General features: G+C 41.1%; 1 protein-coding gene across 2 annotated transcripts in view; it reads right to left on the bottom strand.

The window, feature by feature from the left end:
* Positions 1-11,565, bottom strand: part of crfa4 (cytokine receptor family, class I receptor 4) — a 29,579-nt gene that overhangs the window by 4,401 nt on the left and 13,613 nt on the right. For both annotated transcript variants that reach the window (XM_084713778.1, XM_084713779.1), the window contains exons 3-8: positions 8,079-8,217; positions 6,256-6,425; positions 2,184-2,362; positions 1,646-1,799; positions 1,180-1,267; positions 297-366 (exon numbers count right to left, since the gene is read on the bottom strand). In XM_084713778.1, coding sequence (XP_084569904.1) covers positions 297-366; positions 1,180-1,267; positions 1,646-1,799; positions 2,184-2,362; positions 6,256-6,425; positions 8,079-8,217 — 800 coding nt within the window. The remainder of the gene's footprint in view (positions 1-296; positions 367-1,179; positions 1,268-1,645; positions 1,800-2,183; positions 2,363-6,255; positions 6,426-8,078; positions 8,218-11,565) is intronic.

The following is an 11,565-nucleotide window of genomic DNA, read 5'->3' as shown; positions in this document are numbered from 1 at the left end:
AAGAGGAGGCCAGAGTAACAGGCAGACACAATAAGAAGATGAGGAAAATGACAAGGAAAGATGGCAAAGAAAAGATGGAGAGAAATTAAAGAGAAAGGAGGAAGAGAGGGAAAAGGAAAAGAAATGAGAGATGGAAGGAAACAGCAAAGGACGGTGGGTAAAGGAGGAAAAAAGAAACAGAAATACACGATGAGAAGAAATAGTCACACCATGACCCTGAAAATACTGTGTGTGTGTGTGTGTGTGTGTGTGTGTGTGTGTGTGTGTGTGTGTGTGTGTGTGTGTGTGTGTGTTACCTTAAGGAGCAGTGAGTCGATGCCGATGATCCGTGGCTTTGGAATGGGTGGCAGGAAGTAGTCTTTTATTCTGAAGGTACAAACGTAAATGTGTTTACTTGAGGTGAGATATAATCAGAAAAATGTACTTAAAGGGATAGTACGGATTTTTTTGATGTGGGGTTGTATGAGGTACTTCTCCTGCAGTAGCTGGCGATCGACACTCCCTCAGTTTGTGAAGCAGCAGGAGTACTGGTGTAGAAAACTAAGCTGTACTGCTCCAAACCAACCAAACCCCACTGACATAATCATCGATTTGCAGAATATGGGAACTGCTGGTCCACTGCTGCCACGATCTGTCAGTTTGTGTGTGTTAATGTGTAACTTTGTTGAATTTGAACTAATCCTCTTAAACACAGAAGTCATAAAATAACACAAACAAACTAACAGATGGAGGCAGCAGTAGACCAGCAACACCATATTCTGCAAGTTAAAATTTATGATTTTGTCAATGGAGTTTGGTTGGTTTAGAACAGTACATCACTGAGCTTCCTACAGCGGAACTCCTGCTGCTTCTCTAAACTGTGGGTGTGTCGACAGTCGACTACTGTGGGTAACACACTGCAACACAGACTCACACTCAGCACAATATTCAAACTAATGCTAAACTAATTATCCATCTTTGTTCTCATTCTGCAGTCAAGTCTATAATAAATATGCAACGTGCAGGTTGTGGTTTGGGTTAAAACAATTTATTGCATCTCAAACAGCCTTTTGCAATGTGTTTATCACATATTTATATCACAATGATGACAAAAACCATTTATCTGTCCACACTAAGGACAGCCTCATTAATAAGTGTTCATGAAGTGAATAAATGAGGCGAATGTGTGTGTCTCCTCACCTCTTACTCTGTGGAATGATACCGAAGACGATGAACAGCAGAGCCACAACACCGACTCCTGACACCAGAATCCTCACCAGGAGTTTACCTGCACACGTTCAACCAAAGAGACATTTCACCAGAGCTGCATGGCTCAGTTTTGAGTTTGGTTCTATTTGGCTTCTGTAACAAGTCATCTTTTAGACTGGAAACATCAAAAATACACATTTAGGTGTTTATTTTACACCATTTTATCTATTTGTGTCCATAGATTTCTCCTAAATTCACCTATATGCATATTTAAAAATATAATTTCAGAAAACCTGTAATTTAATGCACATGTATGTCATTCATATGCTGATTTTAATAGAAATATTACTCCTAAAAACCTACAACAACCAGGCTGCCGATCATACTAAAACCAGGTGAATCACTGTCATCGTGCCATCACTGTTGTTATGGAAACCGTCCCTCCCGGTCAGCGTACCTGCAGGCGGCCTGGTGGGGATGCTCATTAACATTGTGGAGCTCCATCTGCTCCACAGGCCGTAGTTGTGCGACCGGCAGCGAACTCGGACCATGTAGTCGCCGACGGGGAGGCCGAGCAGCTCGACGTGAGGCTCCCGCAGAGGGTGTTTCACCTGCACAACAAACAACAAACAACAACAACAAATTATAGTAATGGACGTCAAGTGTGATGACTTTCCCTGAGACGATACAAATTGCAAGTATTTACTAGAAATTCACAATCCTCTGTCTCACATATATCATGAAACTTCCCCAGTTACTTACTTAAATTTAGACAATTCATTTTCTGTTTTTCTGAAATATTATGTTTAAACATGCAAATGAGATTTGGTCTAATTAAATATGTGCTGATCTAAAACAGTTTTAGACCAGAAATCTAAATACTGGACAAAGTCAGGTTCAAAATTCATTGTTTCATTTTGTTTTGTACAGAGGCAATGTTGGATATCTCCTTTTTATGCAATTTTGTCATAACAGATGTTAAACAGATGTTTTACCTTCCAGTTGTCGGGCTCAGTGACACGTCTGTACTGCAGCTCGTACACCAGCGTGATCCAGCCGTACTGCAGGTCCGAGGGCACCGGGTACGTCCAGGACAGCAGTGCGTTATGTCCCATCTCGTCCCCGCCGGCGTCCTTCAGTGAGTAGGTCAGGTTAACCGGGGCTTCGGTCTGAACTGTGGACGACACCAACGCACAGAGACATGTTGGGAAACATTCACTGAGGATAAAAAGGAGCAAAAAGAAAAAATGTTCTTTGGTTGTATTTTTAAATGTTTCTGCATGTTGAGAAACTCCTGCTGCCACTTCAGTTTTCCAGCCCACAATGCACTGCAGCTAATCATATGCTGAAGATAGATCATCTTTGGTGGAAGCACAGAGATGATTTATGAACTTGAGTCGCGTGTTTTACCATCATTAATTCATACATGTAGTTAATCATAACATGTCAAACAAGGCATTATCATGAGATAACATGTTCTATTATTCATGCAGCAGAGAAACCTTAATTATTAAATTACTGAACCTGCTGGTGCTCTTTTATTATTCATTTCATGCATATATATCCACTCTTTAAATTTTAATCAGTTTATGATTCTTTACAGAAGTGACGCACGCCCACAGTATCACTGTGAAGTCGATACTCTGCAACAGAAAGTCAAATGAAACCACAAACTATCATATTTAAATAGAAGCAGGGAGAAAAAAACAACAAAGAAAAATCTGTTTTCATTTAATCTTTCTGAAAGTGTATATCAGTTACAGTATGAGTAGTCTTATAAGTAGTCAGTAGTAAGTAGTTATCCCTCGGAACACAGAGCTCTGGAATAATCAGCCAATAAAACTCCAAAATCTTGGCGTTCAAGGGCAATTAAATATTCATCAGATATAATTATACATGACAAGTTACAGCTGTTTACAGAACTTCAAAATAAATTTACACTGACACTCCAAGAATCCTTTAGATATTTACAACTAAAAAACTGGAATCCTGAAAACTTTGCTGCACACTATGATTCGGTGTGTGGACCTCTGGACGTCCTTCTGTTTACAGAGAGACCCGAATTAAGTCTCATGTGACCCCCCTGTGGGTCCCGACCCAGACTTTGAGAATAACTGATCTGGAAGAGTCGGCTCTGTCAGCACTGACCCTGCAAATATCAGGAGACATTTTTAACCCATTAAATTCTGATTTATATAAATTTATCAAGAAATGTTGAATCCTAACAGCATCACTGATGTGTTTCTCTCTGTTTTTACGTGATAATAATTTAAATATTTTGGCGTTGACTTTTGAGTAACTTTTCTCTATTTCTAACATTTTATAGACGTATTAATGAGTTAGTTGCAGCTCTCCTCTCAGTTTTTTTTCACGGTCACATGTGTTCGTCATGCATTGACATTTCAGTGTAGACGGTCTCTGACACTGAGTCTGTGACCTTTATGTCACACAGCGGTCTGTACGACGGCGAGGCCGCCGCCCTGCTCTCCACTGTGTCTGCAGGCAGGGGTTGAGTTCCCTGCAGGGCCGTGATAAGAGTGACGTCCCTGAGATCTGAGCCCGACAAAAGAGCACCGCGGCAGTCACATGGACTCACAACACGAGGCTGTTTTACACACACGTTAGCTCTGATGCACACACACATACATTTACACACGCCTGTGCTTTTTCACATGACACACACACACAGCAACAGGCTGCCACTCGGCTCAGGAAGCGGAGTCCAAATCTGCGGCGTCTGGATAATAACACACACTCAGTCGCCAATAAAATGAGATTAACTGCTGCCGGAGGCTTCGTGCTGTTTTCACACAGTCTCCTCCAAAATAAAAGTGGAGCTTAAGTGCTTTTCGACTTATGCAATCATTTTTTGAATGGGTTTAAAAAAAGAACATCATTCAATGAAGGAATGACTGGATAAGTACCTCATACAAACACACTTCAAATAATGTGAACTATCCCTTAAAAAGTCAATGCATAACACAGCAGCTGGGTGTTCAGATAAAGTGAAGGTGTGTAATAATGAAATTAAGGCGCCCCATCCTACTTTTTATTTCACTTTTGTGTCTTATGCAACACTTACAGAGTTTTATGACTGTTGCTGTTTGTTATGTTGCTGTTATGTTTGTGTTGCAGTAGTTATTTAAGCGCCTCGCCCACATGGACTTACATAAAACATCACTGTACAACAGAGAACTCGTTGTCTTCTGGACCAAGTGGAGGCAGGTGATGGCTGTTTTTTTATTTACTATTTAAAAACACTACTGTGTGGAAACCCTGAGAGGCAAGTAAGAAAAGGAATCTGATGATCTATTTTCTAAGTCTGAGCCAAATGTTTTCTCTCCTGTGTTTGTGAGATAAATGTGCTGTAAGCAATTCTGAAGATAAATGATTGTTGAGTCTCACTCTCAGGTCTGCAGATAGCGACTCTCGAGTCGAGCATCTTTAAAGGAAATCGCCTTAATTTGAGGCAGAGCAGCCGGAGGATGTCACAGTCAAGACCAGAGGATGTTTTCTCTATTTAATGTAATCCAGTTTCACCCAAATCAGTGATTAAAGTTGTGTTTTACTGCAGTATCTGTTGAGTTTTGATAGTCAATAGTTCGCTCTGTGGTGTTTGTCTTTGCGGTGCTAAAGCGCGGTAGGTTCTGCTCCTCAGCAGGCTTCTGGGAAGTTGGCCAATCAGAATAAAGTGGACTTTAAGGCAGATGGGCCTTAAAGAGACAGGAGTTAAAAGGAAAGATATGAACTTTATAATGCATGGAGAAATTTTAAGTCACCTGGAAGAATATGTGAATGCCTTTCGACCTATTTAGCGCACAGGGTCGTAGTAAACTCCACCCTCTTTTGGCTAAAATGAGAATTAAAACAACAAATCGCCTGCCAAAACTTTTTACTGTGTTATTGTGTGAAATTCATTAATTTGAACTAGTCTTTTAAAACACCAAAGTCAGACAATAACACAAACAAGCGAGGCAGAAGCAGACCAGCTTTTGCGGATGGAGTTTGGTTGGTTTGGGGAAAATGATATTTGGCTTATATAACGCCGGTTTCCTGCCAGAAAAAGTTGTCTGACAGCAAAGTAAAGTGGAGAAATATTCTAAATATAGTGTACACTTACAACAGAACACATGATTATATGACATGATAAATGAATGCTAAGATAATGTTCATCATATCAGGAGGTGTAAATGCAGCAGAACAAATGTGGACATGAATATTTGAAAGTGACAGAACTGGAAGAAGTTAGCTGTTATTCTAATCACATTATGAGCTGTGAGGCCTGAGGCTGTTTCACACTGTTTACTGTAACGCTCGGCTGCGTTCAGAGACGCCACCTGCCGTCACCGGAGGTCATCCATCTGCTCTCTGAAGCACCACGGGACGCTCTGCTGTTTCACCGAGCACATTTCACATTTCACCAGAGCAGCATGCTGCTCTCGGGGATCACCTCCGCTGAGAAACATGGTTCACCTCTGATTCTTTCTGTTGGGTGAAGCTCTGCACTTTTAATTCTCTTTCTTAGATTTTATTTTTCCAGGTTGTTGTTTTAATTTTCCCTGTTGAGCCTGTGCAGGTTTTTACTCGGGTATAATACTATCATTTCAAACTGTGCCTGTGCTTCTTTATATTGAGGTTTTTTTTTTTTTGTTTTTTTTTGCTTTTTTCTTACATTTTAGTTATTTCTTTTTAATGATTCTTCTAATTTGCAATCCACTTTGCTGATGTGATATGTTAAAGTTTTCCCATTGTGGGACTAATAGAGGATTATCCTATCTTCTCTTCACTTTTCTGTACTTTGACTATCTGATCACAAACGGGCCAATAAAAATCAGAATATACGGACATAAAAACTCTTTTGAAATCCCTTCAATTGAACGGTGTTGTTGATAATGTACTTAATATCAACGGTGAAAAAGTAACTAATACTCTGAGTAATTTTTGTGAAGAATACTTTGCTTGTAGTTGAGTAATATTTCAGTTCATGCTAAAAATCAACAGAGCAAACAAAAACTTTGAATCAACATTTCACACACGTCTGTTTTCGCCCCCCCCATGCGTCCTCACCGATCTCGGCCACGTCCAGGCAGTGCTCCTGGGAGGTGTAGTTCCTGTGGGCGGTGACGGCGGTCACGTTCATGCAGTAGATCTTCCATACGGACGTGTGGCTGCGGTCGAAGTGGCAGCTGTTGGGGCCGGCGGTCACGTAGTCCGGACATTCGTGTTTGGGCCCTTTACTGTGAACATCAGACAGAGAGGATCCCGTCACCTTAACTCACCTGCTTCTCAATTTAAACTTTCTATGTTGCTCATGAGACCTTTAAAAGTTTTCTACCGACATTTTTCATTTGTGTTCTATGGACGTGACAGAATATATCCTACATCCATCTCCTACAATAAAATAAATCAGATACTAAACTAAACTTCAAACTGCAGAGATTCAGTTAGAAGCTACTGAAGTTCTGAGAGAAACTCTGATTTAAAGACAACTGTATCAGTTATTTCAGAACTTTGCAAAACTTTGTATCTCTAATAAACTTTGTTACGCAGGTGTAATTCTCCAAAGAGTGTAAAGTCCTCTGTGGTAAATTTGAGACTGATTGATTTGACTGCAGTTCAAAAGTAGATCTTGTTCCTTTATTAAGTTTCTTCACTTTTTCATCTGTGAAAACAGGTGGGGGGAAAAAGTTTTGGCAGGTGTAAAGAAAGTGTTGTTGTAGTCCTCATTTTGGCTACAAGAGGTTAAAGTGTACCAGGACCAAACGGCCTAAACAGGACTGAAAGTGTTTATGTTTAATTCAAGGTGAGTTTTAACTACTTCATGTAAAAAATGAGCATTACAACATTAAACTCAAACATTAAATCACCAGCAAAATCCCCTTTTGTTCATATTTTCACAGATGAAAAAAAGGAACTTGGAAAAATGACCCTGGGAAATGAAGAAAAAAGAAAGTAAAACATTTTAAAAAATCCCCCAGCAAAACTTTTCCCCTTGTTTTCACAGATGGAAAAGAGAACTTTTTGAAATTGAGGTCATTTCTCACTTTTCAATTTACATTTTGTGGTTGCAAGCGAACTCCTGCAGTCGATGGAGCTGCGAGTGAGCGATGCCACGTCGGGTCAAAGACACAATTCAATTTGTCCTGATTACTGAGAGCGGTTTGCCTGCTGTGTGTGCCATGTGGGCAGCCTGGCACCGCTCTGCAGCCACGTGAGGCGGCGTTCAGGAGTTCAGAGCGGCCCTCAAATATCGATGTGATGAAAGTATCACGATGAAGTGGAGCGCGACGAATCAAACTGGATTTAAAAGGCAGAATTCATGTGACCCAGAAACGTTAGAGGACTTTTAATCTGGGCCTGTTTGCCCTGGTTTGGGAAATCTTGAAGTGAAATCTTAACACTCAAGCATATAATCATATTTTAGACCGAGTTCAACTTTGTGTTTGTTTCTCTCCTGTTTCACTGTGACAAACATTTGATTTCATTATCTGAACTCATTTTCACAGAAGAAAATGACCAGAACTGAAGATATTTAATGACTTTCAAGGCTTTCAAGAGACTTTATAAGGAGAAACTGTCCTGCAACACCAGGACTTGTGTTCTTTTATGTCCTCTGATGTTGTCAGTGTCACTTTTCAAGCAAAATCAACAAAATTTGATGGTCAAAAGTTCTGAATCTCTTTGGATTTTGTGTAGTCGTCTGATGTTTTAGAGACCAAATAATCATCAATCGCACAGAACTTGCAGACAAACTTGTAAAAAGAATTGAACACAAAAGTCAATGGTGATGTTTTTGGTGTATAAATCAGAGACAGCAGACAGTTTTTAGAATTAAGTGTGTATTTGTGTGTGTGTGTGTGTGTGTGTGTGTGTGTGTGTTGTGTACACACTCTTTGGTGTAGCTGAGGACGTAGGTGACCTGCTCTCCGCCTGTCAGGTTGTTGAGTGGGTGCCACCAACAGGTGAAATACTCCATGTTGGGCGAGCGGCAGTAATAGATGTGAGGCCTCATCGTCATGGCAACCTCCTCTGTGAAAAAAAAAAAAATCAGTCAGTGTGAGCCCGTTGCTCATGCAGCTCGCCACGGAAACAGCAGCGCTGAACAGTAACATGTTTTCATGCATGTGCAGGTTGACACACAGGTGAGAGACTCTGGTTTCACTTTTTGTTCCTCACTCATGTTTTATTGGCTGATCAATCTCACACACACAACTTCAATCACACACACCTTTTATTTTCTGAACTTTAAAATGCCTTCAAAAATAAAAACAAAAAATGTGATTTGTTGGAGGTAAAATCGAATCCTCGTCTAAAGGGAAAGACAGAAAGACAACAAGAAGACAGAGTGGATAACAGAGAGGTAATGAAATGGCCATACAGACAGACAGAATATCAGGCCTCACACACACACACACACACACACACACACACACACACACACACACACACACACACACACACACACAGGAATGAGAGGGGAAAAAATCAATTATCCAACTGTCATCTCTCCTCTCACTCACTTCCATAAAATCCATTTTCCAATTTCATCTATTTCTGCCTCACACACACACACACACACACACACACACACACTCACACACACTCACACACTCACAGACTCACACACACGCACACATGCACACACACACACACACACACACACACACACACACACACACACATACACACACACACACACACTCACACACACACACACTCACACACTCACACACACGCACACATGCACACACACACACACACACACACGCTCCAGTCCATCTCTGTCTGATGAACTGTTGGTCCGACAACTGCGATTCAGAGCAGCGGTGGAAAATTGATCGGCGTCTGTAAACAGCAGGACATCAGAGTGGTGCTGCCTTCACTGACCAACACAAAGACATGAAAACACAGCATCTGAGGCAGAGAAGTGTCGGGTCTGCTCAGTCGTCATGGAGCTTCTGGACTTCTCATCCATGGCAACTGAGCGAGCTTCACTCTCTGTGACCGTATTACAGAAACATCTTATCTTAAATCACAAGTTCAGTCTGAAGTTAAGATGAGATGTCTGTCTTCTTATGATGTCTGTTTACATCTGTGTAAAATGAGGGGAAAAAACAACTTTATGTGCAGACTTTATGTACTGGCCATCAAATAAAAAAGCTTGGGAGTACAGGAAGCAGTGAAACATCATGTGCAGATCACAGCAGTGGGAGGTGAGCAGTAATCCATCAGAGAATGCATGGATCTGCAGTCTGAGGGCAGCAGGGAAACAAAGGCCTGTTGTGCATGTAAGGAGCTCAGTGAGCTGCACTGCAGGGCCTCTCTAATCAACAAACTCCACTTCTCAGAAATAAAGAACGAAAGGACACACGCTGGGAACGAACAAAGCAAGACAAATTCATACCTGCAGCAAACCAGATTGGCCTGAGCGTAATGGATTTATTGCAGGTGCTGTGCAGGCGTCTGTAATGTCAAGTTTATTTTTAACAAGGAATTAAGTCACGGTTTAATTGTTTCAAGGTGCCAAAAGGACAAAATGTAACATTAGAGAGAGTACTTCTTAAATTAATCTTAATGGGTTGATCCTAATTATTTCAGATTAATGTTGCGTTCAGTTTCATTTAATGAAAATCACCTACAAACAACTTGCTTCAGATAATCCATCAAAGTGAACACTGGAGCCACTGAAGTGATGGAAAGTCAGAGAGAGGTTCAAAACAGCTGCAAAGAGATGCAAAAGAACTACACAGAGATACAGAAGAACTACACAGAGATGCAAAAGAACTACACAGAGATGCAGAAGAACTACACAGAGATGCAGAAGAACTACACAGAGATGCAGAAGAACTACACAGAGATGCAGAAGAACTACACAGAGATGCAGAAGAACTACACAGAGATGCAGAAGAACTACACAGAGATGCAGAAGAACTACACAGAGATGCAAAAGAACTACACAGAGATGCAAAAGAACTACACAGAGATGCAAAAGAACTTTAAAGAGATGCAATGCAGCTGCAAAGAACTCTGTTATTTTGGGATGTACGGTTCTGGGATGAAACTTGTTTTTCCTGTAACTCACGTGTCACAAAGGGGATGAAAATCAGCGAGCAGAGTCCGAAAACAAAAAGTCATGCGACGCCGCTGCTGTTTGTCAGAAGACCGTTTTCTTTCCCAGAGGCTGCGTTTTGTGGACATTAACAGACTGAGGGATGTTACATTTATGATTCACTGAATCCTGCTGTGAGCTTCACACAGTTAGAGCTTTGTAGTTTGTGCAGCTGAGAGGATGAGTGTTTAAGAAACCAGCTGATGACTGTGACATGAGCTTAATGTCAACACGCACAAACAGAAAGACGTGCACATGAAATAATGTGTCCAGTCTCACTGATTACACAAACACACACAGGCTGAGGTCATCAGACACATGAGCTCATTCGCTGTGACGATGATCTAAATTGATGTCATTGACAGAAGCATGAATAATTTTTCATGTGGAAAAACAGAAAAATCTCATTAAGATCCACATGCAACAGTAAACGTGACACGTTAATAAAAAGTCCATTTTGCTGTGAGAGTGAAAATCTCTATTTTCTGTTTGTCTCCCAGATAAAAACCTGCTGATGTGTTTCACAGGTGTTTCAAAAAGACCAAACAGGGTCGGAGCACGTCTGCAGCAGCACAAGTTCAAAAGGTGATCGAAGTCATCAGTGGTGTTGTGGGCTCTGGGGGGGACGTATTGATGAGCTGCCGACACATCCGTCCGACACAGCTGGCTGCTGTCTGTCTGTCTGTCTGTCTGTCTGTCTGTCTGCACCCGCTCCTGTCAAACGGATCACAGCTGCCAACGCTCTTTCAAAATGTACTCTCAAAACTCTGTGAAGGAGCTCAAACTGACACCAACATGGGAGCATGTCAAGAGTTTTCACAACTCAAGGACAAGTTTGTCTCCCAAGGACTGAAATTTTATGGATCTGAATAATGTCTTTCAGAAAAAGAAGTGAAGAAATCTGCTTCATCCGGTTTCTGACCTGATGAAGATCGAAGTGAAACTCAAAAAAAAAAAAGACAAAACAAAACAAAAACAGAAAAAAAAAAAAAAAAAAAAAAAAATCAAAGATGGACGATTTTGGAAATAAGAGAGAGCACAGACAGAGAACCTGGTCTGGTTCCAGCTGAGTGTGGTGGAGGTTCAGTGCTGCTTCAGCAGAAACATCTGGAGCTGCTGATTTGGTTTTGATTCGAGGCATCATGAGAAGATAATTAACACATCCGACATCGCCTCGACTGTGAGCCAGATTCACCAAGTTCCTGACCCGAGACACACTCAGCTTAGCAGATCAAGTCAAATTTAATCAGCTAAGACTCCACTAATTA

The sequence above is a fragment of the Lutjanus erythropterus genome, chromosome 24, assembly GCF_056507025.1.
Source record: "Lutjanus erythropterus isolate fLutEry1 chromosome 24, fLutEry1.hap2, whole genome shotgun sequence".
NCBI lineage: Eukaryota > Metazoa > Chordata > Actinopteri > Lutjaniformes > Lutjanidae > Lutjanus > Lutjanus erythropterus.
This window is presented reverse-complemented; position numbering and strand designations above follow the sequence as displayed.